The sequence below is a fragment of the Protopterus annectens genome, chromosome 7.part0 (assembly GCF_019279795.1).
Source record: "Protopterus annectens isolate FY-2018-M chromosome 7.part0, PAN1.0, whole genome shotgun sequence".
In the NCBI taxonomy this organism is placed as follows: domain Eukaryota; kingdom Metazoa; phylum Chordata; order Ceratodontiformes; family Protopteridae; genus Protopterus; species Protopterus annectens.
Window position 1 is genome coordinate 1,529,933,507 of NC_056739.1, and position 20,441 is coordinate 1,529,953,947.

At 42.9% G+C, this 20,441-nt stretch overlaps 1 protein-coding gene across 1 annotated transcript in view; it reads left to right on the forward strand.

The window, feature by feature from the left end:
- TSEN2 (tRNA splicing endonuclease subunit 2) overlaps nucleotides 1-20,441 on the forward strand; it is a 456,866-nt gene that overhangs the window by 161,069 nt on the left and 275,356 nt on the right. The window contains exon 6 of the mRNA XM_044078068.1: nucleotides 1,897-1,947. Coding sequence (XP_043934003.1) covers nucleotides 1,897-1,947 — 51 coding nt within the window. The remainder of the gene's footprint in view (nucleotides 1-1,896; nucleotides 1,948-20,441) is intronic.

The following is a 20,441-nucleotide window of genomic DNA, read 5'->3' on the forward strand; positions in this document are numbered from 1 at the left end:
CCCTTATAAGACTTATTATTGAGTACAGTGCCCCTTTTGGCATTTACCTCACAAAGCACATGTAACAGCTGGAGAGACCACAGTAGTTCCTAACCAGGCGAATCCAGGCCCTCAAACATCTACCCTACACAGATAGGCTAAAGGCCCTGTCCCTCTTCTCAGTCTCCTACAGACTCCTCAGAGGTGTCCTCTGTCTGGTATACAAAGCAGTCTCAGACCCTGCCTTGATGGGACTGCTGCATATCTGCAAGTTCAGCTCCACTCTAGTAACCCACACTCGTGACCTCAACCTGGTCTGTGACATCAATAGGACTTGTTGACGGGACAGATGTGTCCCAGAGACCTCCCCCCCCCCCTTTTTGGAATAGACTCCATCTCCACATCAAGCAGAGTAACTCATTAACCCATTTTAGACACAACCTAGATAATTAGATTGGGAACAGAAAGTACACCCCTGGGATTCCACCTGTGCCCCTGCTGGACAGTGGCATTGGGTGCTGACTTGTAGGAACATGGGCTAAATTGTTGGCTATGCTTATAAGGGCCTCAGGGCTAATAGCCTAGTAACTTCCTACAATCCTATAGGGATAGGAGTAAGTGTTGTATACCAGTCTGTTTACCTTAGGAGATGATTAAGGAGTTAATTACCTAGCTCCTTCTGTTAGAGGACAGGGAGCTTGTAGTTTGCCTCACACCAGCACAGTAACATACAAGGCAGTGCTTTACACAGTAAAGTAGCCAGGTGTGCAAGTATGTACTTGTGTCAAAAGCATTCTAGACCTCTGCTTCAGCAGGTATGCTGGCAGCCACAGCATATGTGATGGAGTAAGACTAGCAAAGAAGTTACACCTAGCTGTGGCTGATGTCTTGTCTCCTAGTTTTCACTGTTCATCCAGCTAAACAAAGAAGTGAGTCCTTAAGGCAAATAACCCCCCAAATTTACTGATGTGAAGTGCTGAGGGTTGGAAAGACGAAAGTTAAGGAGAGGGTTGATGAGGTGATCAGTGGGAGCTTGCTGCTTATGCTGTGAGGGTGCCTGAATAAGTAGTTTCCATTGCAGAACATGTGGCCTTTTGGTCATCAGTTTTTTTGCTAGGCAATGTCTGGATCATTACCCCAGAAATAAGGCTTCCCATATTACCATGGTAGTCCTGAAGTCATCCTTCTTAACATTTTCCTTTTGACTGGCCTTTGGCTTGGCAGATTTACTGTTTTTGGGGTGTACTAGTTGTAGACCTCTCAAGGAGGTCTCTATTAGATATAAATTCTTGTTAAAATCAGACGGTCTACTGCCATTCCCCTGTGCCTGCATCAAGCCACTAGTGTTGGAGTTGGTTCGGTCAAGTATAAGCATGCATATTATTTGTCAACAGTTCCTGCATATCTTCATTGTTTTTTTTCTTGATGCGCTGGAAGTGTGCAAACTAAATTGTTGGGGATGAGCTGAGTAGGTTCATGGCGTAGATGCACTTTTCTTGTGCAGCATCTGATGTCATTGCATGAGCAGGTATAGGAAACATGTGCCAATGATTGCAGGAAATCCGAAGACAAAAATGCTGAACAAGAACAGAAGAGAAGTTGAGCCCAACCAACCAAGGAGAAGGTCCCTTTGTCAATCAGATAATACCACTGAAATTATTTCTATAAATTGTTTAATGATGGTAATTTTTTTATCAAACTGCTATTGGGAATTTAACTGCTACAATATTAAACACCTTGAAATGCTTTCTTATTTTTGAATTGTTTGATGTAATAGTGGTAAAAGCTAATTAAAATGCATTATTTTTAGAATCAGCACTTTCATTTGCAATAGATAACCATGCTCTCTGTTGTTTTGTTGTAGTGTACATAAAGCAACTGTCTGCAGACTATTTTAATGCACTGTTTCTTTTACAGGCCTTTTTCTTGGTTTATGCCTTAGGCTGTTTGACAGTTTATTACATGGAGGTAAGAATTTCTATCACAATTTAATTATTTTTCCCTTACATTGTTTTACAACAGCTTTATGATTAAACTTTGTTAGAATATTTTGTTTTTGATGAATTCAAGTCTTTAGTTGTTTAAAAAAAATTTCTTGAAGGATATAGTTAACTGTAAAACTGAATGTGTTTTGTTGCATCTAAATAGTAACGTAATGGATATAAAGTCTTAGAAATAAGTATGTTTTATTATAGCTGTATATTTAAGCTTCTGTAACTTAAGTCTCTCTTATGTGGTTTTATAAGCAAAGGGATTGGTACAGGATATCATGCTTTGATATTTCTTTTGGAGAAAATCAGAAGAGTAAGACCTCATTGGGTTAATGGTAAAAGGTTGGACTACCTCTGCTTAGTATGCTATAAAGTAAGTTGTAATTGTTAGACTTAAGGAAAAAAAAGGATACTTTATACAGCCAAAAACTTTCTCACCGATACAACTAAAGCTGCACTTTTCTCAACACTTCTTTACGGTGTTCCCATCCTTACTAACCTTCAGGCATCAAAACAAAATCAAAAATTTAACAATACTATAGCAACGTCGCTAAATTTGCAGTAATTCCCCTTTTGTGACCCACCAGTGTATGGCACTAAAAGCCTAAACTGGTTAGAACAACCGCATCAACTAATATACACATAGCTTCTTACCACCTATAAAATTACCCAGAATCCATCTGTTTATCCATCAGTAAATAACATTCTGCACCTCTGTTTCCATTCGATCATTACAATCCAGTGACCAAAAACTCCGGTCCGTCCTCAAACCTGTCAGATCTTCTGGGCATTGCCTATAGTTGTACTGTGTTGCTAAGGCCTGGAAGTCCTTATCTGTGTAATTGGGTCAGTACCCTCCCTCCCATCTTTCAAAACCATTCTGAAAGACTTCCTAGCCAAAACGGTCTCTGTTCTTACTCTACACCAGGATAAACCATATCCCTAAATGTGAACAAATACCTATTCATACCCTACATCTCCTTGCTGTCCCTTCACTCACTTCCTTACTTCTGTCAGTTTCTCTTCCCTGGCTTTTTCTCTAAATATACCACAAGCCTGTTTTTCTATCACTCCATATTGCAATTACTGTTTGCATTATACTAACCTACCTTTAATTTCTCTATAAACTGGGTAACATTCACTATTAAACCATTGCCATAGAACTTGTATCAATTCTCAAACAGTCTTTTCATATTATGTATAATTTGGTATAATTATTTAAACTGTATTTTTTTATTATTTTTAATTATTTGTAAAATTATTGTTCTTAAAATGTTTTGTAATACTTTGGAGCTGTTCTCCCTGGGCCTCGTCTGAAAATGGGCTCCTACTCAGTTGGACTTTCCTGGTAATCAAATGTCAGTAATAAATAAATAAGAAAAAAAATACTTCTAAGGGCCTTCTTTAGTGGGCATAATAACTTGGGTACATCTTCCTTCCTTCTACCGTCTCCTACAGCTTTTCTTAGTCACACCCCCACACTCGGTATACATTCCCACACTCAGTGTGCACTACTGTTCGCCTGCACTATAATTTTTGTACAAGGATTAGAGGTACCTCCATGCCCTCAGCATTATCACTTTTTTCCTAGCTAAACATTTCAGATCTGTTTCTGATGAAAGTCCCATGTTCAGTGCCTGAGATGCACAGACCTGCTTAGTGATGTGTGTTGTTGGTACGTCTCAAGCTGTGACAGTCACAGGAGCTGCTTTTTTGTCTGTATCTCAGTAAAATGCTATATCTCCTGTGCTTTTGCTTTTATCCTGTGACTCACTGGCGTATTGAGTCTGGAGAGGTACTCTGCACACCCACCAGACAGGTAACTTATCTTGTGGTTCCTAGCAGGAAGACCAAAGACAGAAGGAATTTAGGTGGAATTAGCAGCCCTGAGTCCTGGTTGTGTTTCAGACTCCTCCGTGCCTTTGATATCATCTGATTTTTGCCATCTTCTGGCAAAAGGTTATCGTGTTGCATCATTCATTGGTGGCACTCTTGAAAGAGGAGTTTGGAAGTAACAGCCATTTCACTCTTAACCTGATGTTGAAGAGAGAACAAGATTTGTATTGTAAGGCTAATTGCTGCAGGAATTACAGTAATATTGCAGATATTGGCCATGAAGTAGTCTTTTGTCCAGATCTTTAAGTATTGAGACACTCCCATCATTGTCAGACTGTGCAGCCTTGAATTATTCCCTTAGAAGGGAATTTGACTATAAAAAAGTGTGCATCTTATGTATAACTTGTTTCTTTGTGCTGCTGGAAGTCAGTATATGGTCCTGGGTGCTTTAGTCATGTCTCGGTTTCCCAGGCTTTTTGATCTTTTCAGTCAAAAGTTACCAACATTGTTGATGGGTCTGTCTAAAAAAAAGTTAACATAGTTTTTCATTTAGAGAATTGAGTGTTTTTTATCTAATGTTTATTAAATGTGCCCCCTTTTAAAATTACCAACAGTTGATGTTCCTGGACCCAGTCTCCCAGCAGTATTTCTATCTTAAGTGTTTGATTTATGTAGAAAGCCATCTTTTGATTATTCTGAGCATTTTGCTAAGTTTAAAAAGAAAAACTCCAGCCAGAAGACTTAAGACTTTCTATGAAAGCTGAAGTCTGCCAGCAGATGCATAATGGATCCCATATTTCATCATGAAACACAACAATATCTATACAGAAATATGAGTTAATTAGTATATTTAAATGCCTTAAGTCTAGATATTTTACAGGTAACATAATAGCAAAACTATGTTAATAAATATGACAGAACATGTCTGTAGGTGGGAAATATAAATACATACACACTTATAATTTTTTTTTAAAGATAAAAATGGAGTTAGTGCTTATAACAGGATTTAAATATACTCATTTATATGTAGTAGAGAGCTACTGCGGTGGTGGTGCTGCGGTAGTGTTGTCGCCTCACAGTAAGACGTCCTGTTCGATTCTCAGCTAGAGCGTCTTCTTTGTGGAGACATGCGTGAATGAGCGTACCTTCGTTGAAGGTTGCGTGTCAGGGCCGGCAACTCGGCACGTAAAAATCTACTACCAGTCATTAGCGGACCGGAGTTCCGCTGTGGCGACCCCTAACCGGGAAAAGCCAAAAGACACAACAACATATGTAGTAGAGCTACCAAAGGAGACCTCTGAGTTGATCTCCCAAATCAGGAATGGTAGCTGATTCTAGTTGACTAGAGCAAGGTAAGCAAGAGATACCCTAACAGATGTTTTTAAGTTGGGTTCTACGAACAGTCACCAGCCCCTTTCCTTGACAAACTGAGGTAACTTGCTTGGCATAGGGTGTGAAAAGCTATATCAAGTTAGAACTAAAGTGACTTTTTTCAGAAGAGAGATTCAGGAGAAGTGAGCAAAGTTGTATTAAAACTGTATTAAATTGAGAAAAAATGTAAGATTTTCATTAAAAAGAGCAACATAAATGAAGTCGTATTGCACTTGCTTTTTTAGTAAATATCATCATCTTTCGGCTTTTCCCATTAGGGGTCGCCACAGCGGATCATCTCTTTCCATTTCTTCCTATCCTCTGCATCTTGCTCTGTCACACCAACCGCCTGCATGTTCTCTCTCACCACGTCCATAAACCTGATCTTAGGCCTTCCTCTTTTCCTCTTACCTAGCAGCTCCATCCTTAGCATCTTTTTCCCAATATACCCATCATCCCTCCTCAGCACATGTCCATACCAATGCAATCTCGTCTCTCTTGCTTTGTCTCCAAACTGTCCAACATGAGCTGACCCTCTAATATACTGATTCCTAATCCTATCCATCCTAGTCACACTGAGTGCAAATCTTAACATATTTAACCCTGCCACATCCAGCTCTGATTTTTGTCAGTGCCACTGTCTCCAACCCATATAACATAGCTAGTCTCACTACTGTCTTGTAGACCTTCCCTTTCACTCTTACTGGTACCCGTCTGTCACAAATCACTCTTGACACTCTTCTCCACCCATTCCACTCTGCCTGTACTCTCTTCTTCACCTCTCTTCCACATTCACCATTACTCTGAACTGTTGATCCCAAGTACTTAAACTCGTCCACCTTTACCAACTCTGCTCCCTGCATCCTCACCATTCCTCTACCCTCTCTCTCATTTACACACATATATTCTGTCTTAGCCCTGCTGACCTTTATTCCTCTGCTCTCTAGAGCATATCTCCACCTCTCCAGAGTCTCCACAACCTGATTCCTACTCTCACTACAGATCACAATGTCATCTGCAAACATCATAGTCCACGGGGCCTCCTGTCTGATCTCATCTGTCTTATTTGCAGTGATGATGGACAGGTTGAAAGGACTCAGAGCTGATCCTTGATGTAATCCCACCTCCACCTTAAACGGATCTGTCACTCCCACTGCAGTCCTCACCACTGTCACACTACCCTCGTACATATCCTGTACCACTCTTACATACTTCTCTGCCACTCCCGACTTCCTCATACAATACCACAACTCTTCTCTAGGCACCCTGTTATATGCTTTCTCCAAGTCTACAAAGACACAATGCAACTCCTTCTGACCTTCTCTGTATTTCTCCAATAACACTCTCAGAGCAAACATCGCATCTGTAGTGATCTTTCCTGGCATGAAACCATACTGCTGATCAGTAATCATCACCTCCCTTCTTAAACTAGCTTCTAATACTCTCTCCCATAACTTCATAGGTTCATAGGTAGGTACTAGGCTATCTGCCCAAGGGCATTTTTAAGCCTAGCCAGAGTGTGTCTGCTTTCACTGCCCCATTGATTTAATTAACTGAGCCTCTGTCAAGCAGAGCCAATGAAGTGATCCCAGGGGTGTAATTTCTGTTACCCATCCACTCGTCAAGGTTTCTCTTGAAGAGTGTTAGTGAGGTGTTCTGCCTAATGTAGAAAGGAATTTTGTTCCAAAGCATGGAAAGTCTCTGTGATAGGAATCTATTCCTCCAGCATGTTCTATTTATTGTTGTGGCAAGGTTTAGCTCACTAGAGCGCGTGGCTCGCAGTGACTTGGATTTCTATAGGTGGAGCATGTCCATCAATTCTGAGTTGGACATGGCTTTGTAAGTCAGGCAGAGATCACCTCTGAGTAAGCGGTATGCCACTGAGTACAGCCGGAGTTTTTTCAGTCGGTCTGCATAGGACATATGTTTGAGGCCAATTATCCTCTTGTTGAGGTAATTTTGTGGTCTTTCCAGCTGTTGGAAGTGTCTTGTGAGGTACATCCCAAATTGGGGCATTGTACTCTATGATGGGTCTGATGAGTGATGAGTAGAGGGGCACTATAACCTCTTTATTTCTAGATGCGAACCCTTTAGTAATTAGATGGGCCACGTAGAAGGATTTTCTAATTACTTTTGGCAGTATGATTGTCAAAGGAGAGATTACTGTCTACCTGGGTCCCCAGATCTCTTATTACCTCTTCTATATTAAGGGGGCTGCCACCTATGTGGTAATTCGTGGGTGTTTTGTTTTTCCCAAATAGGATGACTATGCATTTTTGGCATTTAGCTTGAGGCCATGACTTTGACACCAGGTGTCCATCTCAGTAATCCTTTTTTGGAGGATGTCCGTGTCAGCTGAAGAGTCAATTATGGCTCCCAGTTTGCAGTCATCGGCGAACTTGGTTAGCCATAGTCTTCCCGTGTTTGCCTGTACTTCTGAGAAGTATATGCCGAACAGTAGGGGTCCCAGAACCGAGCCTTGCGGGACACCACTTGTGACTGGTTTAGAGTCTGACCTGGAGCCTGCTATTCTTACCGCATGAGTTCTGTCTGTCTGTAAGACTCCGAATGATGTCCTTCAAGGTAGCATCTGCAGTCATAACAAATGGGTTGTCCTGTCGTCAGGCAGCCCTTCGGTCGGCCGGATTCCAAAGTCTGGGTCCGGCTTCGGCTGATGTCTCACTTCACCCGACGTCATCTCTGCTGGTCTTCGGGTATAAAGGCATCAGCCGACGCCATTTTCCTCAGTCTTTCTTGCCGCGTGGCGCCCGAAGCAGAAGCTGTTCGCAAGAGCCGGTCGGTCAGATCCAGAGATTACTACTACCGAATACTACTTCGAAGACTTCTAAAAAGCTAAGTACCCGTTGGGGACTCTTTCTTGCCTCAGCCAATGTCAGAAAAAGTCAATAACTGTTTAACTTGTGGGAAACAAATACCTCATAAAGATTTCCACTCTTACTGTCTGCCTTGCTTAGGCCCAGACCACGACGTAGCAACCTGTTCGGCCTGTGCTTCCTTCAACCGACAAACGCTTAGGCGTCGGTCGGAGTTTGCTGAACAGTTTTTCGGCTCTGATTTTGCGTACATTATGCCGTCGGATCCTCCGACTACCCAAATTGTTAAAAAACGCAAAGAAAAAGACCGACACTCACGGTCCGCGGTTTCGGCCGAAACCACGGTTAAGCAAGCCGCGAGTGTCTCGGTTTCGGCCGAAACCAAACCGGTCAATCTTCAGCCGAATCCATGACTACTACTGAGGCTCCTGCTACCTTAGTTGAATCGGCCTCAGAAGTCTTGCCTACTACTGTGGTTCCTAGTGATTTATCAGACACCATCCCTTTGGATGTCTCTACCCCAGCACGTGGTGCTGCTAGGCCTCCTGCAGCCATGTCTATTAAGGCCTTTGCCAGGGCTAAAGCAGCCAAAACTGTTAAATCAGTGCCTGTTAAGCCCCTCACACAGGCCCACTTCTAGTTCACAAATGCTTACTCTGGCAGAGGATTTAATATCCTTAATTAGGGGATCCCAATCTCACCCAGACAGGGCCTCTCAGCCACCAGAAAAGAGATCTAGAGCAGAGCCCCCCGAGCCAGTGTCCTCTGATGATTCTGCGGATGACTCAGACATTACAGACCAACCAGAGGCTCCTTTGTCTACATATGAAGATTCAGATGCTGAAGAATCCATTCCATCTGCCTCTCCGCCAGAGGAATTTTCCTTTGGGGAAACCTTACATGCCATGAGAGAACAATTCCAATGGCAGGGACAAGATTTCTCAGATTCAAGAAAAAGGCTTAGGACATTTCTGCACTTACCACAACATAGGCCCTTAGCTATACCTCCAGTACTGCCTGTTGTGGATGATGCATTTAATGATGTTTGCACTGCTCCTGATACTTTACCTCCAGCTCCTGCCAAACCAGATAGATTTTACAGGGTGCCAGACACTCATCACCACCTATACAAGGCCCCACTTGCAGATCCTGAGACTACATCCCAGGGGCCTAAGGCAGTAGCCTCGACCTCAGCAAAAAACCCTACTCCTTCTGAAAGGGAATCCAGGTCCTTAGAGAGATGGCGGAAAAAAGTTTACACCTCTGCTACTCTCTCAGCTAGAGCTTTAAACTGTCAGTTTCATATGATCCAATACCAAGAGTTTATGCTTGATCAGTTAACTAAGAAGCTGTCCTCTGATGACTCCTTAGATAAGAAATATGTTTTAGAAATGGTGAATAACATCCAACAGGTTAGTAACCATTCTTTAAAATGTGGCTATGATGCACTGGAGGCTTCATTTAGATCAGCCATGACTGGCACAGTGATAAGAAGGCATGCATGGTTGAAAGAACAGGTCTTGCCGGATCATGTTAAAGCAAAGCTGTTAGATGCTCCTATGGATAAGGCCAGTCTATTTGGTACACCTGCTCAGCAAGTAATGAAGAAAATGGAAGAAAAGGCAAAATCTGTACAAACAGTTAAGGATTTCTTACAGGTTCAGCCCCAAGGTTTAGCAGGAACTGGCCTGCCAAAAATTGGTCCTTTCCAGACTCCTCAAAATCTCAAAGAGGCAGGAATAGATGCTCTAGAGGCAGAAATCAATCCAGAGGAGGTGCCTACAGAGGACGACAGTGGCAAGGCAATAACCGAAGCACAGACACAACCACTGCCACTACAACAGGACAATCACAGTGACTTGGCTCTGACACCGCCTACCAGGGAGCAAATAGCAGCACCTTTAGGCGGAAAGTTAGCCTTATTTTCAAAAAATTGGCACTGTATCACAAAAGACAAGTGGATTTTGCAAACCATAGACCAAGGCTACAGGTTCCACTTCCATACCTTACCAGTAAAAAGAGGAATGCCAAACCTACCTCCAAATCAAAAAACAGAAGCTCTAAAGCAGATAGCAGAATTAACAAAGATGAGAGCTGTGGAAAGAGTACCAATAACAGAACAGGGCAAAGGATTCTACTCCAGACTCTTCCTAGTACCAAGAAAAGAGAAAAGTTGGAGACCTATTCTCGACCTGTCCGTCTTAAACACATACATCATTGTCCCAAAATTCAAAATGCTGACCCTACAGCAACTTCTTCCCATGCTGGGCAAGGAGTGTTGGCTGGTAACTCTAGATCTCAAGGAGGCATACCTGCATGTCCCCATACGACCAAATTGCAGAAGATACCTCAGATTTCTTGCAGGATCAGAGCATTATCAATTCTCAGCATTGCCCTTTGGCTTATCTACTGCGCCCAGAGTATTCACAAAATGCCTGGCATCAGTAATCGCTCACTGCAGGCTACAGGGAATACAAATTTATCCATACCTGGACGACTGCCTGTTACAAGCGGACAACAAAAGCAAGCTGACAACAGATCTACAAAGAGTCATTTGCTTACTACAAGCCCTGGGATACACGGTCAATTTACAAAAGTCAAGACTGATACCATCCCAAACAAGAACATTCTTGGGTGCAGATTTGGACACAGTAAAACAAATGGCATTCCTAACCGCAGAAAAACAAAAACAACTCCCTCTTTACTTCTTGGCATTAACAAAGCAGAACAAACTAACAGCAAGAAAAGTACTGCAGGCCTTGGGCTTCATGGCATCATGCATAATCTTGGTCCCACATGCCAGACTGCATATGAGAAAGCTACAGTGGTACCTAAAGAATTTATGGTCTCAACACAGGCACAGCTTAGAAACCAAAATCCCACTAATCCCATGCCTGAAACAGGAGTTCCTATGGTGGGCTCAAGCATGCCAGTCAAACCCAGGCTTACCCTTCCACAACTTTCAAGCAAGCCAAACCATCACAACGGACGCCTCAGACCTAGGCTGGGGGGCGCACATGTTGGACAAATGCATACAAGGATTGTGGTCTCAAGACCAGCTGCACCTGCACATAAACCAAAAAGAAATGCTGGCAGTAAAACTAGCAATACAGAAATTCAGACCATTCCTCAAAGAAGGCCATTTAATGATAAGGACAGACAACACCACAGTCATGTGGTACATCAACAAACAAGGAGGCACTCATTCATACCCCCTATGCAGAATGACTCTGGACCTTTGGAATATGGCTCTGAGCTACAACATCCAGTTACAGGCAATGTTTGTGCCGGGAAAAGAAAACACCCTAGCAGACATGTTAAGCAGAACCACCTCGGATGCTCACGAATGGATGCTACACCCGGACATCTTCAAGGCCATCACAAAGAAATGGGGAATGCCACAAATAGACCTATTCGCATCCCCACTCAATCACCAGCTCAAAACATTCTGCACAAGGACATGCCACCCACTTGCATGGAAGGTGGACTCTCTATCCTTCAGTTGGAAAGGCCTGACAGCATATGCATTTCCACCTCTTCCTTTGATGCACAAGGTACTACTGAAAATCAAAGAGGAACGTCCAAGGATAATCCTGATAGCTCCGAATTGGCCAAGACAACACTGGTACCCATTGCTGAGGAGTATGTCTCGGGGGAGAATGTGGTCAATACCCCTGATGCCTTTGATGTTAACTCAGAACAACTACAACATCATGCACCCAAACCTAAAAACATTGCAACTGACTGCCTGGAACATCACATAGCAGCAACTAACCCAGACCTATCCCAAAGGGTTAAGGACATTATCCTTGAAGCCCGCAGACCTTCAACAAGAAGGAACTATGCAGGAAAATGGAAAAGGTTTGTCATTTGGAGTACTGAAAGAGGAAAAGATGTGTCGAACATAGATATTGCTAACATCCTGGAGTACTTGGCAGAGCTTCTACATACAGGCCTGTCTTATTCCTCCATCAAGATACATGCATCAGCTATTTCAGCAGAATACAGCTTCGATCCACCTGTCTTTTCGCATCCTCTACTCAGGCAGTTCCTCAGAGGGATCAAGAATGTAAAACCTCCTAGGAAACCACCATTACCAGCATGGGACTTGAACTTTGTGCTAGAAAAATTGACGCTCCCTCCATTTGAACCAGCAGCAACAGCAGGTCTTCAACACCTATCATGGAAAACTGCTTTCCTACTGGCAATTACTTCAGCAAGGAGGGTTTCGGAACTACAGGCCTTAATGGCAGTACAACCCTTCCTAATCTTCCATCAAGATAGGGTCTCCATGAGAACTAATCCTACATTTATGCCTAAGGTGGTATCCAGAGTGTCTTTAAACCAGGCAATCCACCTACCTACCTTCTTTCCCAATCCACAGAACAGGGGGGAAAGACTGCTGCATACCTTGGATGTACATAGACAGTTACGCTACTACCTGGACAGAACCAAAGGTAACAGAAAAACTGACCAGCTTTTAGTAGCCTATGCAACAGGAAGGGAAGGAAAAGCAATTTCCAAACAGACAATCTCCAAATGGATAGGAAATTGCATAAGATTCTGTTACTCCTACCATGGAAAACCAATTCCACAGAACATAAGACCTCATTCTACAAGGGCTACAGCCACTACCACAGCTTTCTTACGAGGAGTGGCAACCAAGGACATTATTGAGGCGGCTACTTGGACCTCCGTGCATACATTTGCCAAGCATTATAATTTACCTCTATACTCTAGATCCCGAGCAGGGTTTGCCACTGCTGTACTGCAAGGGATCCTAACTACACCATAATTTTTCTTCCTCCACCCCTAGTTGGCTATGGTATTCTACCCATTTGTTATGACTGCAGATGCTACCTTGAAGGACATAGTACAGTTTTGTACCTACCATAAATGTAGATGTCCGAACAGGATAGCATCTGCAGTCAGGATTACCCACCCTCCTTCCCTCTGTGGTACTCCTAGGGTATTTACCCTCCTATTAGCTAGCTGGGGAGTCTCTTATGGTGTATTTGTTTGTATATATGTACATACATGCTTATTTTTGTGTTTGCCTTCTACTTTTTTGGAAACATTGGCATTTATCCAAAATTTAGCTTTCCAAGAGGGCAACTGGCATCTGGGGCAAGAAACACTGAGGAAAATGGCGTCGGCTGATGCCTTTATACCCGAAGACCAGCAGAGATGACGTCGGGTGAAGTGCGACATCAGCCGAAGCCGGACCCAGACTTTGGAATCCGGCCGACCGAAGGGCTGCCTGACGACAGGACAACCCATTTGTTATGACTGCAGATGCTATCCTGTTTGGACATCTACATTTATGGTAGGTACAAAACTGTACTTTTTCTTTCATTGGGGTGGGCATATCTAACACTACAGGTTGACTGTTTGCTTTCTCCTCTGCACCAGCTATGAAGCTGTTAGCCTTTGTAGTGGACGTCTTGCAGAAGTTTTATGGCTTCCCCTAGCCAGATGACTGGTTTCTTATGGATCATTTGAGAGGCTTTCTGGTATTGTCCGTGGATTTAAGCAATCCTTTGAAAAACATGGAAGTCTGACATCAAGGACCATCCTTGGGTGGTTTTAATGATTGGAGTTCATCCTTTTCACCATTCAGAATTCTGCATAGGTTTTCACCATTCAGAATTCTGCATAGGTCCTCTTGAAAGTTCCTCTGCTTAGGTGTGGCTTAATTATAATGGCATATGCTGTGACACAGCATGTGAACTGTATAAGCATGCTAATCCTTTACACCTGCCTTTTGGTGTCTTGCTGCTCACACAGTTAAGAATCCTTTATCATTGCTCTCATTAACTAGATTTCCTGGATTCACATGCCCTGTCAAGCTGTGACTGATCAATTGTATCCCTCTGTAGTTACTGCAGCTCTGCACATCACCCTTATTCTTAAAGATAGGTACCAAAACACTTTTTCTCCACTCCTCAGGCATCCTCTGACTTTCCAAAATTTCACTAAACAATCTAGTTAAAAATTCCACTGCCATTTCTCCTCAGCACCTCCATGCTTCCATTGGGATGTCATCTGGGCCAACATCCTTTCCATTCTTCATCCTCTTCATAGCTGTCCTTACTTCCTCCTTCCTAATCTGTTTCACTTCCTGATTCACTATCCCCACATCATCCAACCTTCTCTCTCTCATTCTCTTCATTCATCAGCCTCTCAAAATACTCTTTCCATCTACTCAACACACTCTCCTCTCTTGTGAGTACCTTTCCCTCACTATCCTTTATCACCCTTACTTGCTGCACATCTTTCCCAGCACTGTCCCTCTGTCTAGCCAATCGGTACTGGTCCTTTTCTCCCTCTTTAGTGTCCAGTCTCTCATACAACTCTCTATACGCCTTATCCTTAGCTTTCGCCACCTCTCTCTTTGCCATGCGCCGCATCTCCTTATACTCATGTCTACTTTCTTCATCTCTTTGACAATCCCACTTCTTCTTCGCCAGCCTCTTCCTCTGTATACTCTCCCGTACTTACTCATTCCACCACCAGGTCTCCTTGTCCTCCTTCCTCTGTCCAGATGTCACAGTAAATATATAATATTTAAAAGTAGTGTATTATGATATAGATGATTTATGACATTTGATACTGTGGAAATGTATTGTTGTCTGAAATTAAATATTACTCTACTATGCATATATCTGCAATGCTTGAGTGCTAGTAATGCTCCTTGAAGATGCTTCTCCAAGTCAAAGGAAATTGCCTTATTGAGTCTCCCTCCAATATGTGTCCAACTGTGGAAACAAAAGAAGTAGCCTCCAGGTTGTAGAACTGAAATAATCAAAGTTTGCCTGGAATTGATATAGTGATACAGGTGGGAAGTTGCAGGACTTTGAGACAGATCTGTCTGTAAGAACTTAAGTTTTATTCTGATCTTGAAAGTTAATAACACCTATAGGACAGGTATATATTCAGGTAAAATTAGTTATGTTCTAGACTAGATATAGTTTGCTCTCTGTTCAGAACTTTTATGTAAGTTTCTATTTAATTTTTTTATTTAGTTTGTATTTAGTTTTTATTTAAGTTTTATTTAAGTTTAAGTGATAGATTATTCCTGATTTATATTTACTTTTAAGTAGCATTTTACTATTCAGTTTTAAATGTTTCTGTCTGTTGGTTTTCTCAGAAACCCAAAAAACTTGGAGAAATTAAACTAATACAGTAGGAATGGGCTAGCTACCCAGTGGCGTGAACCTTGGCTCTAGATGATTCTGTTGAAGTGATACCCCAACCCCATGTGCAGACATGGGAAAAGGGGTTGTGGATGGGTGGATGGACCCCATTCCTGAGGCAGGTGCTTCAACAAAGTATTAGTTTAAGGGTGTGCACACTTATGCAACCAGCGTATTGTACGTTTTTTATTTTTTATATTTTTCCTCTAACAGATTTGTTTGTTTTTCAATTGAATTGTACAGGTTATAGGTCACATTAAAGGTGGTAAAAGTTTTGAAATTATTTATTGTGGTCTCACCTTTTTATATCACAAAAACTTGGCATTTTAACAGGGGTATGTGAACTTCTTATACCTACTGTATGTAAGCACTATGATTGCAGATTTATACATGTAATCAATTATGAGGAGTCCCATACCTCTTAGAGTGAGAAATATATAATGTTTTATGCATCATTAGACAAGCATGAAGCATTTTTCTCGGTTCTGGGTCTGCCCGATCCAGTACTTTTTAGGGCAAGTCAATCACCTGAAAACTGTAATTTAGAACTGAAAGAACAAATTGGTTTTTTGCTTGGTCTTTATTTTTAGATGTCAAAGCAGATGTTCTTCGTTTTCCATTGCTGCAGTCCTTACTATTGGGTATAGTCCGCGTCCAGTCGGCCCGAATACCAGAGTATAAGGCTGACGTCGGTCAGGCGCGTAGACTGGCGTCAGTACGTCAGGGTACTAATCGCATGACCCACGTCATATCCTCAGTCTTTTTTGGCGCATGGTCCGATGCAGAAGCAGTTTTGCGAGTGCAGGTTGGCGTTCTGAAATATTTCCGAAACCGGAGTTTCAGACCGAAACAGAGTTGGCTAAGTACCCCGTTGGGGAACATTTTGGTTTTTTCTTGCCTCAGTATTTTACCGGATGTCAGAAAAAGTGAATAACTGTATTTCTTGTGGGAAACAGATACCTCATAGGGATTACCATACCTTGTGTATACCTTGTTTAGGGCCTGAGCACGGCGTTGTTGGTTGCCGCTCTTGTGCTAGGTTTAACAAACGCACTATTAAGAGGAGGTTAGACTGTGCCAGGTTAGTGTTTGGGAAGCGTTGCAATTATAAAATGCCGTCGGATGCTCCGGCCCGCTTCGTCAAGAAGCGCAAGGACAAAACAGTGAAGCCTAGGGTTGATGAACCGGCAGTCCCGGACGTCGGTTCTTTAGAAGGCTCAGTGGAGCCAGAGGTTTTGCCAGGAGTTTCCATGGAGTCTCAGGCAGAAACTTTACTGTTACAGGATGTGCCTTCTCAGGAGGTAGGCCAAGCTGAGGGGGCTTCTCAGGTAACTGTTCTTCCCTCTCTTCCCAAGGTAGTTAGAGCCTCTCCTTCTGTTGCCAAAACTTCTTTGAGAGGTAGGCCTAGTTCAGCTTCAGTGGTGGCTTCTCCTAGCATTTCGGGTTCTGTACCTAAGAAACATATGCTTAAAATGGCAGAAGATTTGATTACTATGATTAGAGGTTCTATGCCCCGCCTGATAAGAGGCCTAGGGTGGAACCGAGTTTAATAGTTTTGAACAGTGTTCAGAGGCTTCAGAGTCTTCTGCGGAAGACTTGCAGGAGTATCCTACTTATTCTGATTCTGATGTGGATGATTCCACTCCTACAGCTTCTCCTCCTGAGGATTTCTCATTTTCAGAGACTCTGCATTCCATGAGGGAGCACTTTAAATGGGAAGGCCAGGATTACTCTGATTCAGGAAAAGGCTTAGGGAATTCTTGTTTTTACCCCAGCATAGGCCCTTAGCTATTCCTCCTGTGTTGAATGTGGTGGAAGATGTTTTGCAGAGGCTTCCCTGAATCCTGACTCTTTGCCTCCTGCTCCTGTTAAGCCTGATAGGTATTATAGGGTGCCCGAAGCTCATAAGTATTTGTTTAAGAGTCCTAGGGCGGACCCAGAAACTATTTCTCAAGGGCCTAAAGGTGTTAAGGCTTCTGTGGTTAAAAATCCTGTTCCCACTGATAAAGAGGCAAGGGCCTTGGATAGGTGGGGAAAGAAAGTGTATACTTCTTCCACTCTAGCCATGAGGCGTTGAATTGTCAGTTTCACATGCTAAAATATCAGAATTATCTCCTTTCACAATTAAAATCTAAGGTGGATGCTTTGGCGGAAGGTATTGAGTGTAAAGAGTTGCTGGACTTGGTTCATGTGTCTGAGCAAGTGGGTAAGCATTCTTTGCAATGTGGTTTTGATGCTGTACAGGCCTCCTCGAGGGTGGCTGCTACTAGTTCTGTTCTTCGCAGGCATGCCTGGTTGAAGGATCAGAATTTAGCTGAGCATGTTAAGACAAGGATTTTGGATGCTCCTTTACAGTCTGATGTGTTGTTTGGATCGCCTGTGGAAGCAGTTTTAAAGAAAATGGAGGACAAAGCTAAGTCTATGCAAACTGTTAAAGATTTTTGCAGGTGCAGCCACCGAAGTTTAGTAGAAATTGGCCTGCTAAGGGGTGGACATATCCTGCTTATGATTCCCAGTCTAGGGGTAGGTCTAGACGTGGTAGGGGCAGGGCTCAAGGTTCTTTTAGGCCTAGAACAGGGAGTTCACCTGCTCAGACTTCTGGTGAGGGCAGGGGTCAGTCCTTTCAGAACAGACCCAATGACCTGTCTTTTCAGCTGCCAGTAGATTCTCGTCTGGCAGCTCCTTTGGGAGGAAGACTGTCTCTTTTCAAAGAAAATTGGGATTTAATTACTCAAGACAAATGGGTGTTGGATATCATTCACCACGGTTACAGATTTTATTTCCATACAATGACCCTTTCAAAGGCATGCCAGACGTTCCTCCTCCACAAAGAAAGGAGGCTCACAAGCAAGTTTCTCAGTTACTCCAGATGGGGGCCATTCAGCCAGTCCCTGTATCAGAAAGGGGCCTAGGATTTTATTCTCGCCTGTTCCTAGTACCAAAGAAGGGGAACACGTGGAGACCAATTTTGGATTTATCTCTCCTCAACACTTTTCTGGACATTCCCAAGTTCAAGATGTTGACGTTACAACAGCTTTTACCTCTGCTGGGCAAAGATCACTGGATGGTAACTTTAGATCTCAAGGAAGCTTACCTTCATGTGCCTATAAGGCTAAGTTGCAGGAAGTATCTGCGGTTTCGAGCTGGAAATTCTCATTATCAGTTCTCTGCATTGCCCTTTGGCTTATCTACTGTGCCCAGAGTATTCACAAAGGTTCTGGCTCCAGTGATAGCTTACTTCAGGCTTCAAGGAATTCAAATCTATCCTTACTTGGACGACTGCCTGATTCTGGCTCAAGAAAAGGAAGACCTTCTACAGCATCTGGAATATGTTATAGCAGTGCTAAGATGCCTAGGGTATTCTGTGAACGAAATAAAGTCCAGTCTAGTACCCTCTCAAGACATGTGCTTTCTGGGTGTGAGACTGAATACAGCAGCCCAGATGGCCTTTTTAACCCCGGACAAACAAAAGAGTCTGTCACTTTACTTCCATCAACTATCTCATCAGTCCGTGCTGACTGCAAGGACAGTCCTTCAAGCATTAGGGTTCATGGCATCTTGTATTCTGGTGCTTCCCAATGCCAAACTGCATATGAGGAAGCTACAATGGTATCTCAAAATGTATGGACACAGCACTGCCAGGATTTGGACACTGTCATTCAAATAATACCTTGCCTTCAAAAGAATTCTTGTGGTGGGCTCAGGAATGTCACCTAAACAAGGGACTCTCTGTGACCCGGCCAGAGGCAAGTCAGATTTTAACGACAGATGCCTCGGACATTGCTTGGGGAGCTCATCTAAATGGAAAGTGGATACAAGACAAGTGGCCTGCCAGACTACAGCATCTACATATCAACATGAAGGAGATGTTAGCAGTCCAGTTTGCATTAATGGCTTTCAAGGAGTTACTTCTTCCAGGGCAGGTGTTGATTCTAACAGACAACACAACTGTCATGTGGTACATCAACAAGCAAGGGGAACACATTCTTATCCTCTATGCAGGCAAGCAATGATTTTATGGGAGACTGCGCTAAGCTTGCAACTAACTCTTCAGGCAAGGTTTCTGCCAGGAGCACAGAACTCCTTAGCAGATGTGTTAAGCAGACAAATCATGGATCCCCACGAGTGGAAACTGGATCTTCATGTATTTCAGAAATTGACAGTGTCATGGGGAACTCCAGACATAGATCTGTTCGCTTCTCCACTAAACCACCAGCTGCCAAAGTATTGCACAAAGGGGTTTCATCACACAGCTTGGAAAGTGGATGCTCTGTCTTTCAGTTGGAAAACCTTCATGTGTATGCCTTTCCACCTCTGCCTCTTCTTCCAAAGGTACTATTAAAGGTCAGACAAGACAGGCCAAGGATGATTTTGATAGCTCCAGATTGGCCTCGGCAACACTGGTACCCACTACTACGGAGTCTGGTAAAGAAGCCTCCATGGCCTTTACCTCTGATTCCTCATCTGTTATCTCAGAAGGACGGTCATCTGCTCAATGTCAAGCTTCACTCTCTTCATCTAACAGCCTGGCATATTCTGTGTTGAAACACAGCAGGTCTCAACTTCCTCAACAAGTTTTAAATGTGATTATGGAAGCTAGAAGACCTAGTACAAGGAGAGTGTAATGCAGAAAAATGGAAGAGATTTTATTTTGGAGTACAGCAAAGAATTTGGAGATTTCTGAGCCTAATTTGAGTGTGGCTCTTCAATATCTTACTGAGTTATTGGACAAAGGTTTGTCCTTCTCTTCCATTAAGATTCATGCTGCAGCAATTTCAGCTCACTATGATTGTGACCCACCTTTGTTTTCGCATCCTTTGTTCAAGCAGTTTCTTAGAGGGGCAAAGAATATAAGACCCCCGTAGAGCTCCTACTCCTGCTTGGGATCTCAATTTTGTGTTGGAAAAACTTACTCTACAACCTTTTGAGCCTGCAGCTACTGCTGAATTGAAATACTTGTCATGGAAGACTGCTTTTCTGTTGGCTATTACTTCTGCAAGAAGGGTGTCTGAGTTGCAGGCCCTTATGGCAGTAGAGCCCTTTTTGATTTTCCATAAGGATAGGGTATCATTACGTACTAATCCTTCCTTTATGCCTAAGGGGGTTTCTAGTGTGGCTTTAAACCAAACTATTCATTTGCCTACGTTTTATGCAGACCCTCAAAATAAAGGGGAAAAGATTTTGCACACTTTAGATGTACACAGGCAATTGCGTTATTATTTAAGCAGGACTAA